General features: G+C 40.9%; 1 protein-coding gene across 2 annotated transcripts in view; it reads left to right on the top strand.

Moving 5' to 3' along the window:
- Positions 1 to 5,419, top strand: part of LOC136422025 (matrix metalloproteinase-20-like) — a 52,185-nt gene extending 46,766 nt beyond the window's left edge. For both annotated transcript variants that reach the window (XM_066409640.1, XM_066409641.1), the window contains exons 4-10: positions 260 to 504; positions 1,278 to 1,491; positions 2,032 to 2,193; positions 2,841 to 2,963; positions 3,228 to 3,361; positions 3,775 to 3,910; positions 4,011 to 5,419. In XM_066409640.1, the coding sequence (XP_066265737.1) occupies positions 260 to 504; positions 1,278 to 1,491; positions 2,032 to 2,193; positions 2,841 to 2,963; positions 3,228 to 3,361; positions 3,775 to 3,910; positions 4,011 to 4,576 (1,580 nt within the window). In that variant the 3' untranslated portion in view covers positions 4,577 to 5,419. The remainder of the gene's footprint in view (positions 1 to 259; positions 505 to 1,277; positions 1,492 to 2,031; positions 2,194 to 2,840; positions 2,964 to 3,227; positions 3,362 to 3,774; positions 3,911 to 4,010) is intronic.
- Positions 5,420 to 13,395: the final 7,976 nt, after the last annotated feature.

Below are 13,395 nucleotides of genomic sequence, written 5' to 3'. Positions count from 1 at the left end.
GATAAATATAGATTTGTTATTAGATTTGGTCATAATTTGGTTCATAGATTATAATGTAGATATCCGGACTTGGGATAAAACAACGGTACTTCGTGATCACTAATTCACACAAAGAACTTAACTGACAACATTTTGCTATATCACAAATGATGCAGCTCTTCATAGTTTCGTTTGTTTGTTTATTTTTAATTGTTTGTGTGTTGAAAGTTTTATTTGCTGATTTTGCTGTACATTTCAAAAATGCAAATCTTCTTCACAGGTAAATTAGACAGAAAGACGATACGAGCGATGAAGAGACCGCGGTGCGGTATGCCAGACGTCGAGCCGGAGCGGACCGCGCAGACGTGTGCGGGCGGGCAAGGCGGGGAGGGGCCCCGCATGGCAAGCCTGTACAGTCTCGGTGGCAGCAGGTGGAAGAAGAAGGAACTGACCTACAAGATCATCAGCTACACGCCGGACCTGTCAAGGAGTGTTGTCAACGACGCAATAGGCATGGCTTTTAAGGTGCTCAGAATATGTATGTGTTAGCAAAATATTAATTTGTGGTAGCAGAAAGCATATTCAACATTTTGTTGATTTGGCCAACACAACTTACTACATAGAATCTCATATGAAGATTTATCTGTGACGGTATTCAACATATTAGTTATTTTGCACGTTATTTCCGTACACAAAGAAAAGCCCTTACCAACAAGCTTTCGATCACTCCTCTGGTCCTTCATAAGTTGATTTGATACATATACGTCACTTGAGCAAAAGTGTGACGTCAGCAACAGGTCAAAGGTGCCCGGTAGTCGGTATCGGCCCCCGTCTCTGTTGAGGGATGGGATATTTAAAGGTTTCCGTAGCAAAACCTTTGTTGGATCCGTTGGCATGTGTAGTGACCGCCACCTTGAATTGTGACGTCACAGGGTCGCCATACCATTTTATTGGGAGGGGTGTTTTGGGGGGGATCGCTAGCGTTCTCTCTATTTTTAACAAATCGGCACACAACTATCACATATTCAACTAAAATAAAAGGAAAAATTCGATACCAATTCATATTTGTAAAAAGACCCCGTAATCGCTAAACTAACATAGCAAACCTGAAGTATATGTAGCACCAATACTTAACTCTAGCCGACTGTCTCTTTGATCTTCGTTGTGTGACCTGTTCCGCTGACGTCTAACATATGACTTTCTGGAAACATTTTGTTATGCGTGTGTATCTGTTGAGAGAAGATTTGGTCAAGATCTCAGTAGCTGTTTTTCGTCAATCATTCTTTATCACATTGCAGGTTTGGAGTGATGTCATTAACATAGACTTCAGGAGGGTGCCGCCATATTACAAGGCTGACGTCACCATCCGATTCGCCAAAGGTTACCATGGCGACGGGACCAAGAACACGTTCGACGGACCTGGCGGGACTCTTGCGCATGCGTTCTACCCGGAATATGGCGGTAACTGCCATTTTGATGAAGCTGAGACGTGGACCGTTGGAGAACTGAACGGTACTTTGATGTGTCTTTATCTAAATATCTATTTCTTATCAACGTTTACAACCGCAATACGTTAACCTAGATTCGTCATCTTCTATTAGACAACTTGTCTTGGGGCGATATGGTCAGAGTGTTCTCTCAGGAATCAAGAGGTTTTGGGTTAAAACCCGTGACATGCTCCAAAGTTGTGCCCTTGGGAAAGACACTTAACACATGCAAATTACCTAACTGAGGTTAGAATTAGTACCCAGCTTCGGTTAGGGACATCCGTCGTTAACGGAGTTCCCGTGTTTGAGGAGAGCCACACCAAGAGCACGTAAAAGAACCCACCACATCCAACCGAAAACTAGGAATGCTTCCCGATGTGAGTGAATCTAATCTAATCTGTCTTGATTACGTCTTGCGTCCCGTGCTCGAGCCAAATGAGGTTAAATATATGATGACGAATCGAAGAAGAAGGCAAAGTATATATCTGTAACATCTGAGAAAGATAAGCCGTCCTCATGATCAGATCGATGTTGTCTTACTGGACTGTCACGGTTTCTCCTTCAGACGCAGGTAAGGATTTGTACCAGGTGGCGGTGCACGAGTTGGGGCACACCCTGGGGCTGGGTCACTCCGACGTGCCGGACGCCATCATGATCCCAACCTACCTGTACCGGCCCTTCTTCAAGCTTCACCCCGACGACGTCGCTGGGATACAGAGACTGTACGGTGAGTTTTGCATGCTGCAGTTACATCTTTTTCTGCTAGGTGTCACCTCTGCACTGTGTGAAAGAGGCCTGCAAGACAACTTGGCCGCCAAGAAACAATAGGGATGAGAGGAAAGGGACGAGAGACTAGGGAGGGGGGTTAGGTTTTGCGATCTCAGAACGGGCCCTTATTGATGTTTTGATTACATACATGTATTTGTCCGTTTATGAATATCTATATATAATTGTTAGTTTAATTGTTTTTCTTGTACATGTTCAATGGCGGCGCTGATACACGTTGACTCAACATTCAGTGCGTCGTCATATTGTCTGTATTTACAGGTTTGCGTAGCAAAACCTTTGTTGGATCCGTTGGCATGTGTGGTGGCCGCCATCTTGATTTTGTGACGTCTAGGGTAGCCATACCATTTCTTTGGGAGGGGTGTTTTTGGGGTCGCTAGCGTTCTTTCTATTTTTACAAAAATCGGCACTCAACTATCACACATTCAACCAATTCATATCTATAAAAAGACCCCGTAATCGCTAAACTAACATAGCAAACCTGAAGTATATGTAGCACAAATACTTAACTCTAGTTGTTAATTTCTGTTTGCTTGATAAAAAGTAAACATTTCATATTACATCTTTATCGTTTCTCATGATTGACAGGCACTAAGAACGACATTTTGCCCAACGCGCCTGAGGAAAAGAGGAGCCCGCAGTGGTGCCGAGAACAAGTTCGCTTCGATGCGGTGTTGGAGATGCCAAATGGAACAGTCTTTGCATTCAGAGGTAATCTTCTAGCTAGCTGTTACCTTTTAAACTTTCTCGACGCAATTAAACATTTATTTGAAGTGTTCTGTCCTACAAATTTTAAGTGAACAGATATGACGGTCCTTCACAACTATTCAGGGTTCTATTGTAATTCTAGACTCCTGTATAGAGTATGGGCAAAGCTTCTAATCTAATGATCGTCAAATACTTTATAAAAGATCTGCTCTAGCAAATATCAATAGACTCGTAGTTACATTTTCTTTTTCTTTGTCTTTTGAACAGAAAAGAAGTTTTGGAAGTTATACCAGGGTGGATTGGAGCTTGCCGATGGCCCCTGGACAATCAAGGACCGGTGGGGCGTAGACGGACCAATCGACGCTGCTTTTACAAACCGAGGCTTGGTGTTCTTCTTTCAGGTATGTATACAACACCTTATTATTGTACCTCTTTATTCCTTTGTTCCATTTTAGTAACAGTATTTTTTTTCAAGTCAGAGTACTTAGGGGATAGAACAAGAACGTTACCATAAATTCAACCGGTTTCTAGAAATACTGTAAATGCAGAAATGTTCGCGGTGGTTTCATATTCGCTGTTTGCGTGGCGACCGTTTCACCGCGATCTTTAAACCACAGCGAACATTCTTGTCCAATACTGTAGCAGTATGTGACTATATAGCGCTGCCGCAAACTTAAAACAACCGCGAACACTCCATTTTCGCCTTAGAGCGAAATAAAAACCACGCAAACCTAAATGCATTAACAGTGTCATTCAAAGATATTTTGAAATTTGCTTTCTCTGACTATTTTTGTTTCCTGCGCATGCTCTGTAGGGCAGGAATGTGTGGGTATTCCACGGGAACTTCTCGGCTCCGGTTCAAAGTCTGAGCCCACGTGACTTTGGTCTGTACACCCGGGTGGATGCCGCCTTCAGCACACAGGACGAGAAAACCATCTACTTCTTCAAACGTAAGAAAACACTACAGTTTTGGAACCGTTGTTTGTTTTTTGGTCGTATTGCATACCCGGTAAACCGTATTTTAATTTGTGTTTGCTTGCATTTCCATAGGAAACCGCTACTACAAGTACGTCGCAGGAAAAGGACGAGCGAAAGGATACCCACGTTCTTCCAAAAAATGGCTCGGCTCTTCCTACAACCCCGACGCCATCTTGCGCGTTGGAAGCGACATTTTCGTCTTCAAAAGAAACAGCTACGAAAGGATATCACCCTCGGAACCGAAGGTGACGTCGTTCGAGCGTCGGCGACCTCGCTACCGCATTCGGCATTCTTCGTCGTCGAGAGTGAGAATGTCGTCAACATTCGGCCGTTCTTCGCCGATAGCGTCGGCAATTATTGGCCGTTCGCCGTCGGAAGCTTCGGCAACTCTCGGTCGTTCTTCGTCGGTAGCTTCGGCAATACTCGGCCGCTCGTCTTCGGTATCGTCGGAAACAATCGGCAGTTCTTCGTCGAAAGCGTCGGAAACAATCCACAGTTCTCCAGCGATACGACTGCCGCGTTCGGCAAAGTCCGCGACGATTGTCGAAGACTGGCTCGGATGTCCAAAGAAGACGTGGAGTGACGACATGGTCGACGATAAAGACTATGAAATAATTGATCCAAACACTCTACCATGATGAAAATCTATGCTTCAGTGTTCATACATTCTAATTATTGCTTCTTGAACCATATCTTTACAAATTTTCTTTTCGTCTAATTTAAGGAAGTAAGGTGTTGAAAACAATGGTGCTTGGTGTTGAGGGTGATTATGAATAGGAATTCTGCACGTTTTTGCTCATGCAGCTCTTAAGAAGAAATGGCATAGATAATCAAAATGTTCTGTAAATATTGAATAATTGTGTGACTCGCAGCCTTGCCTTAGATCTTTATTTCTGCCATCAGCTTGATCTATAGAACAACTTTAGGCTTGATAGTTGACAAATTGTAATTTTTTGCATTTTAACGAGAGAAAAGAACACTGTTATAACAATGCTTGATATTCAAACGGACAAGAAAAAGAAATCGGACGTCTAGGATCAGTACGTTCTGAAATCGCTAGATGACGTCCATTCACAGCAAGTTCACAGTAAACAGGTTGAAAGCACATCAACGTAGTGCCGGGCTATATTTTAGGATAGGATAGTAATAATTATTCTCCGGTCATGTGGCTTTTCCCATTCTTATTTTCCCTGACAAGTGTACATGTACACAGTAAGACAAGTTGTTATTTTTTTTCTAATAATTTTTTTTTCGTTTGAATTGAGGTGTTTTCATTATTATGTTTTTTTTTAATTCATGCAGTTGCACATTTTCTTCTTCGTATTTTTTCTTGATACAAGTTTTTTTTTTTATCGCTATGACAATGGAAATTATAGTTTCACAAATCAACATATTTCATTTCCAGTATGATATGATTAAGGGAGCTCTCTGTCTTACTGCTCTTCGAAGCTTATGTTGTAAATATATGTTTATACTTTGAAGTTTGTGATTCTGTTTCTTTAACAACAGCTAGTCGTTAGTGGGCCTTATTGTGTACTTGTCTCCACACTAAGCTTCTGAATACTTCATCTTGAAAACTGCAAAGCCAGCAGCTATGCCAATACACTTAAGAATGGGCCTTGGAAGGTTCTTGGGGTGATTAAGTGTACAAATGGGGGACTATGCACCACTAGGGACACGAGATAAAATATATTATAGGTTGAGAATTCCAGACAATCGCTTGCACGGAGCCCTTGTCTTCACCACTGTTGTAGGTTCTAACGGACTCATAGTGCTAAAATTAAAGCTAAATCATATTATTTAAGTGCTAAAATTAAAGCTAAATCGGATGATTTAAGTGCTAAAATTAAAGCTAAATCAAATTATTAAAGTGCTAAATTAAAGCTGAATCAGATTTTCTTCATCATCGTCATCTTGCCGTGAGAGTGTAACGGATGAACATCCAGTCCTCCCTGTCCTCCATTGCTCTTGGCTGTTCTTATGGTGTGCAGCCTGCATCCTCACGGAGCTGATGTATGTAACGTTAGGTTTTGCGAGGCCTGTCTACACTTGCATGTCCATGTTTTGCGTGCCAACAAAAGAACGTCGCTGATGATCTCTTACTTACTCCTCCAGGAATGACCAGCGAAACGTAGTCTCCTCTCACGGATGACTTTAGATATGGCCCCATATAGCAGGTCCTAGATTTTCTTACTGACATTTATATACTGTAACTAAAATCTGCCACCAGCTAATCGGCTCTTGCTCGTTTTGATGAGCTTACTACTAAGCTACTTATTGTACTGATTATCAGAGGATAATATCTCGGTGTTGCAGCTAGAGCTTTCTCAAAACCACATTGCTTTTCATGTCAAATTTGAGAGTACTCTAACAGAAAATACCATAAGTCTAATCCAGTGAAGAGTAAAGTTAATCCATACAAAACTAGAAAACGACGTGTGCTCCTTTTTTCATCATCAATAGCTGTTTAGCTAGTCATCAGTTTGCATATCATCACATGTTGAAATCTTTTGAGAAGGTTTACTCATTTTCTTACCGTTTTGCAACCGTGTACACTGCTGGCCAGGTACTGTGGAAGAACCGTTTACGTTAAGCTTAAGGCGGACCGTTTTAAGTAAGTGTCCCGCAGGATATTTGATTATGGGAGTTCGTACTTGTGATTATAAACAGCTTATAAAACAACTGCCAGTGGTATTTTACGCAAAGGTGTCCAGATCATGACACTAAAAGAAATCGGACGTCTAAATGCAGTGTGTTCTGAAATCGCAAGATGGCGTACATTCACTGCAAGCTCTTGGTGAACACGTTGATAGTAGAACTTTTCCACAGCATAAAAAGTGTGTCAAACTACGTCGAGACTCCAAACATTCCTTTTTCACCCTTAAGGTTAATCCCTGAGGCATTAGGTACACTTTCTCAGGCAGATTTACAATTTCCCGTGTTTAAAATACTTGTCAAGACAAGAGTCCTTCATGTCGTTCTCTGGATCACTTTGTATACACAACTGGCCACCTGTTAGTTAATCTCGTACATCCGACAAGGTATTTGGTAAATACCTAAAGTGTTTGGTGTGGATTTGTAAGAAGACGGATCTTGTGGGCAAATAAATTGCTGTCAGTAACAGACTTCATAAGAGCCCCTTGGCAGTAGACAGCTTGATCAACAGTGTGCATATGCATAACGCTCTTTCTCATTTAAATGTATACATTCTGTAACTTCAATTGCTGTTTGAAGTAAGACGTTCCTGACATTAAGAAAGGCCACATATAAGGTGCCAAACTGTCGTTTTTTATAACGACTTAAAACTTTTCTGGCTTTTAAAAGTGACAGTTTGGCACCTTATATGTGGCCTTTCTTAATGTCATGAACGTCTTACTTCAAATGGTAACGGAAATTACAAAACATTTAAATGAGAACGAGCGACTAGTGCGATTCATAGGTTGTTCGCTATCGCGATGTTTCAGAGCGTAGGGTTGTATGTTAACCTCTTATTCTTAATGCTAGCCTCTCAATCTTGATACAGATAAGGTTCCCTCGCGTAAGAACGTTCGAATGTTAAGCTTCTCTCAGACCACAATTTATGTAGAATGTCAAAAATGATGACATCAAAATGTAAAGTTCGTTGGTCGGCTTGATCCCTGGATCAATGTCCCGGATGTTAAACCCTCTCCATCAAAGAGACGTGACCGTTAAAGTAGCGTGTTACACTGACGGGCGTTAGCGTGGCATGACCTTTGCCCTTTAGAGTGCCAGGGCGATTTTTCCTGTACGTTTGGTTGTCATCTTCGATGCCCTCCCCATTTATTTGGTGACCTCAAAACAAGTTTGAAAGCTGAATAACAGTTTCACCTTGAAATGATTCAAACTTTTTAAATTTTACCTAGTGTGTGTGATTTTGTTTTTTTTTGGCAACTGAAGGTGTACCTTGTCTTTAAAAAAAATCTGTGGTTAGAAACCAGGTCTCATAAAATCTCATTCTGTTGTATCCTTTTTTTAACCTAAGAAAACAATATGATAAAAAAGAGTTCCACGAACTCATACCTTCGCCAAATGATTTTTACCTTTTCGAGTAGTAGCTCTGTATGTTCTGCTACTGCAGTTGTCTGGACACTCTACGACCGACATATTATACATTTTCTTATTGACTGTGCAAACGAGATCCTCATGTCCAGAACACGAGATATTAAAACAGTTCCGCTGCAGTACCATAGCGAGCCGCTAGGGGCCCCGAAATCTGATCGTTTCGAGGTCTCAAGAAGACCTACCTACGTACCAAGTATCAAGAAAATCTATCCAGGCCTTCTTGAGTTATCATGCATGTTTACAGAAGTTAGGAAGGAAGGACACACACACACAAGAACGCTGATGAAAACATAACCTTCTCGGCGAAGGTAATAAATGTGAATGTGATGTCTTCCCCCGTGATTTTACATATGTAAATACCTACGTTTGGGATTGCATTTTATTGATATGTATAAGCAGCAACACCTGTGCTGCATTGCTATGTGAACCAGTCAGAATTGCCTTGAAGAAGGTGACAGATGGTCACTGAAACGTCGGTGGAATAAATCACTTGGTTGTGTTAAAAGAGTCTTTTTTATGTCTTTTTTTATTCTTAAATGTGAATGTTTTTGAGCACGTCCACTGCTACGGACCGTTACATAGAAAAACAGAGGGACAAGGTCACACAAAACATTAACGGAATTACTCTGTGAGCGCTTTGCGGCCGCTAACGGCCACTAGAATTAGAAACAAACTACTGATCGCGTCCCTGTAGAAAATCTACGGATTTATCGTAATGGAAATGTTGGTCCTAATGGCTCTCTCTGGACGTGGTTAAGGGAGAAACATGGTGCTATGTAGAGGACTGAAGTACTGTCATGGGGGTAGCGATACTGGGTTAACTTATCTTTGAGTTCTGGGTACTTTAGGCTCAGGGAAACATCGTAACAATGTCAAATTGTGAAAGTCTATATTTCAATTCCTTGCAATAAATACCACAAACGACAACAAAGGAATACATGCAGAAATTGTAAATATATAAAGGATTGCTTTGTTGTTAGCAAATATACTAATACAATTATTAGTCCTACTTGATTGCAACATGATATTACGGATATCGATGTACTCATATTAGCTTTCATTGCTTATCTAGTAAAATTTTAAAGATTTATTTTGCATTATTTTCAATTTTGAAGTTTATAGATGACCCTACGAAAGTCACTGTGCTTTTTGTTATACGCCAATATAGCTTCTGCATGTACTACAGAATAAAACATGGCCAACAAAAAATAATGATGAATGCACACAGAGTGCGACAAAGAAAGGGAGAGAGAGAAATTACTAAACCATACCCTATGGAGCTTTTACGACGGTGAATTTTCTGTGCATCTACATTTGTAAAGATACATGTACATAGCCTAGATGATCAACTGATACAGATAGGTTGCTAAAAAGGTATACTGCGTGTACTACAGAATAAAGTATGACCAACAAAAACATAATGATAAATGCACACAGAGTGCAACATCGATAGGGAGAGAGAAAAATTGCTGAACCCTATCCTTATATGGACCTTTTTGACGGTGAACTTTCTGTGCATCTAAATATATACTCTAGATGATCAACTGATACAGACTGGTTGCTAAAAAGGTATACTGCGTGTACTACAGAATAAAGTATGACCAACAAAAACATGATGATAAATGCACACAAAGTGCAACAGCGATAGGGAGAGAGAGAAATCGCTGAACCCTATCCTTATATGGACCTTTTTGACGGTGAACTTTCTGTGCATCTAAATATATACTCTAGATAAAAAGGTATGCTGCGTGTACTACAGAATAAAGCATGGCCAACAAAAACATACTGATAAATCCACACAGAGTGCGATAAAGAATGGAAAAGAGAGAAATTGCTGAACCCGATCCTTATGGGCTTTTTACGGCTGTGAACTTTCTGTTCATTCAAAAGATATAGCCTAGATGATCAACTGATACAGATTGGTTCCTAAAAAGGTATGCTTCTCCATGTGAATCACGTTTTCGAAGTAAAAGCCTGTTTATGGTCTATCTCTTATGCCCTGTTGCTACTCACAGCGGCATTGCGCTCCGACGCCCAGTTACAGTAAATGTAGAAATATTCGCGGTGGTTTTATGTTCATGGTTTTCGCGGCGACCGTTTCACCGCGAACTTAAAGCCACCGCAAACATTTTTATCCAATACTGTAGCAGTATGTGACTTTAGCGCTGCCGCAAACTTGAAACCACCGTGAACACTGCATTTTCCCCTTAGCGCGAAATAAAAAACACGCGAATTTAAATGTATTTACAGTACTTTACTCTCGCTCGCACCCCCCAACAGACCCGCCCGCTAACCACGGGAGACCAGACACGGATCATTAAAGACCGCCTTACAAGTCACAGCGGTAAACTCACTCTTCTAATGGGTGCCAAGGGCATCCAGTAATGGGGAAACGTTATGCCATTAACGGAAGGCACCCCGACCTCGTCTGTCTTTAAACCATCTGCGGCTAATGTACCCCCGATGTCTCAACCGCTACGGAGTGATGCTGCGAAGATTTGTGACACTGGCCAATAAAATTCAAATATGAAGCAAGGCGATGCTTTAGCTAATGGGAATTTTCCTCCTAATTATATCCTATGTGACTATATAACGCTAGGTTGCCTAGATTTTTTTTTTAACCCGATATCAGGTGTTCTATAAATTGAATTATTGAGGGAAACTGTTGAATGCAACATCAGAAAACTAGGGTTAATAGTATTTATTAGAGGACAAGTCTAGTTACTGATCTGAAGTAGAAACAGAGTATGTGTGTGTGGTTGTGTGTGTGTGTATCTGTGTGTGTGTGTGTGCGCGCGCGTTCGTGTACCTGTGTGTTTGTGTGTGTGTGTGTGTGTGTGTGTGCGTGTGTGTGTGTGTGTGTGTGTGTATATGTGTATGTGTATGTGTATGTGTATGTGTATGTGTATGTGTATGTGTATGTGTATGTGTATGTGTATGTGTATGTGAATGTTTATGTGTATATGTATGTGTATGTGTATGTGTATGTGTATGTGTATTTGTATGTGCTTAAAATGCGATTGTGCAACAGTATTCCTACCAAACATGATAGCATAACGAACCACACAGTAAAAATTATCTGCTGTGGTTCTTTGGTCCAAGATGACTTGGCGTCATCTGCCGAACTACTTCGAGAAAGGTAGTTCTTTTTGTAGTTTCAGAAGTTTCTGTACAAAGCACCTGAGGCTTCCAGAACATATCAGCCATTAGCATCGCTATGTGAAATATACGCTAATCCGCGGGTTTTCCCAAGAGCTTGAAGAACCCACTTCTTTTGCAGTGATGAACATGCTACAGCTGCCGGGACCACCAATAGGATTAGGTTTTCTTCACGGTTAGGTTGTTATGTTCGTCGCGGTTGGTCGACACCCTAATGCCTTCACCTTTAACGTGCGCACTCTAATAAATTTTCAACCACCCAACTCTAAGAATGAAATTCATCTATCCTTGATCTATCGCTATATTTACTGACCCAAAGCATTTTACATTCCGCACTATGTCTGGTACATTAGACAGTAGTATGCGCTTGTCAATCTCTGGTAGTGACGGTGTTATAACTGTCCTTGGTGCTGAATAGATTTCAAAAAGTTTTCCGCGCTATTAAAGGTGGGCATCAAACTTTCCTTGGTGGTGATTGGTTGTCATTGTAGCCGTCCTTGGTGCTGATTGGTTGCCATTGTAGCTATTCTTGGTGTTGATTGGTTGTCATCGTAACTGTCCTTGGCGATGATTGGTTATCATTGTAACTGCCATTGGTGTTGATTGGTTGTCATTGTAACCGTCCTTGGTGTTGATTAGTTGTCATAAAAGTTGCTCTTGTTACTCTTTGTTCCGGTTAAACCTGTCCTTGGTGCTGATTGGCTATCACTTAATGTCCTTGTTAGTCATTGGTCGAAGAAAGGCTAACACCTTCATGGGCATTTGCAACATAACGTGAGACATTCCTCAAAATTTAATTCCTGTAAATATTGCATTAGTACTTTATTACGAAGACTCGTGTACATCCGGGCATTTGTATGCAACTCACGTCGAAGCCGTAGATCTCGCGATAACGTTCGATAACTCCGTCGCCATCTTACAAGCAGGAGACAGTAATTGCTCCTTCCGTCACAGGGGCTCTGTCTAATTAGACCGTCTTACTAGAAGTACCACCCCCAGAGGACGCCTTAAGTTATCGATACATGTCTTCTGCGAGAATGACTCCTTGCCCTTGAGACGTTCTAATGATGATAAGTGTCCTTGAAATTGGCAAGTTTGTCCTGAAAAGACTTACGATATGGAAAATACTGCACTCGTTAAGGAAATAACAATATGCCAAGAACAGGAGTCAATGTTATTCATTTGCGTCTTGTGAACTGTAAATCTTGTTTTTACAGACTTAGGATGTTGTTAGTGACTTTATTTTTCTTTCATCATAGTCCAAGTTGTAACTTTGTGATTCAGTCGTTTTTTGACATTCATAAGACTACATGGTAAAAGCTTAGAGCATACCAAGAGTATGGCAAACAAGTAAAGAAAGTTAGCCTCCACCAGGCCCTCCTACGGGCGTATGGATCGTAGAATTCGGCAAAAAATGAATAATAAGCCAGTAGAGTCAGTCCATGGTCAAGATCACATTTCGCCCGTGTTGGAGCATGCAAATGAAACCTTGACAAATATTTTCCCTATAGACGGCGTAGTTAGTCTCGTTGAGACTAAAAGTAAACAAAGACATGAATATACAGTAAGAAGACTTAGATGGAAATAGCATTCTTCATTTTGATTCGCAACAGCAACGCAACAGAAAACGTAATTTTTGGTGGGCAACAACCATCATCAATTTAAAAATCAACGGATATGCAAACGTATGAGAAATGAAACATCACTCCAAATAAATCATGTGGCTTAATAAACCGTGCGTATCTGTGTGCCAGGCATATGTAGGAGCAAAACCGCTGCACAATATTCAATATGCTAACCTATTTATATCTCAACCATACGACAAAAAACGCCTCCGTGGTAGTACAGAACACTTTTGATCCATAGGAGCTGTCGGAGGGGCCAGCTATAAGGTCAGCATCGCGACGGTACGCTGACAGCGAATTGATTTACCACGGTGCTGTCCAAGATAACATTACCTACACCACCTTCGGAATAATAATCGTTCTATTACTCACGGCTGTATGGATGTACATACACAATACACCAAAAAAGCAATTACTCAAACAACTGGATATGATTCCAAAATCATATCCAGTTGTTTGAGTAATTGCTTTTTTGGTGTATCTTATTACCTGGATGTCTAATCTTCATCGAAGTACATACACAATAAGCTTCAAGAATGCGCGAAAACGAAAAAAAGTAGAATTGTAATCTGATTAAACTGTGATTATAT

This window comes from Branchiostoma lanceolatum, chromosome 16, assembly GCF_035083965.1.
Source record: "Branchiostoma lanceolatum isolate klBraLanc5 chromosome 16, klBraLanc5.hap2, whole genome shotgun sequence".
In the NCBI taxonomy this organism is placed as follows: Eukaryota; Metazoa; Chordata; class Leptocardii; order Amphioxiformes; family Branchiostomatidae; genus Branchiostoma; species Branchiostoma lanceolatum.
The sequence above is the reverse complement of the archived record's forward strand: the minus strand, read 5'-3'. Positions and strand labels throughout refer to the sequence as shown.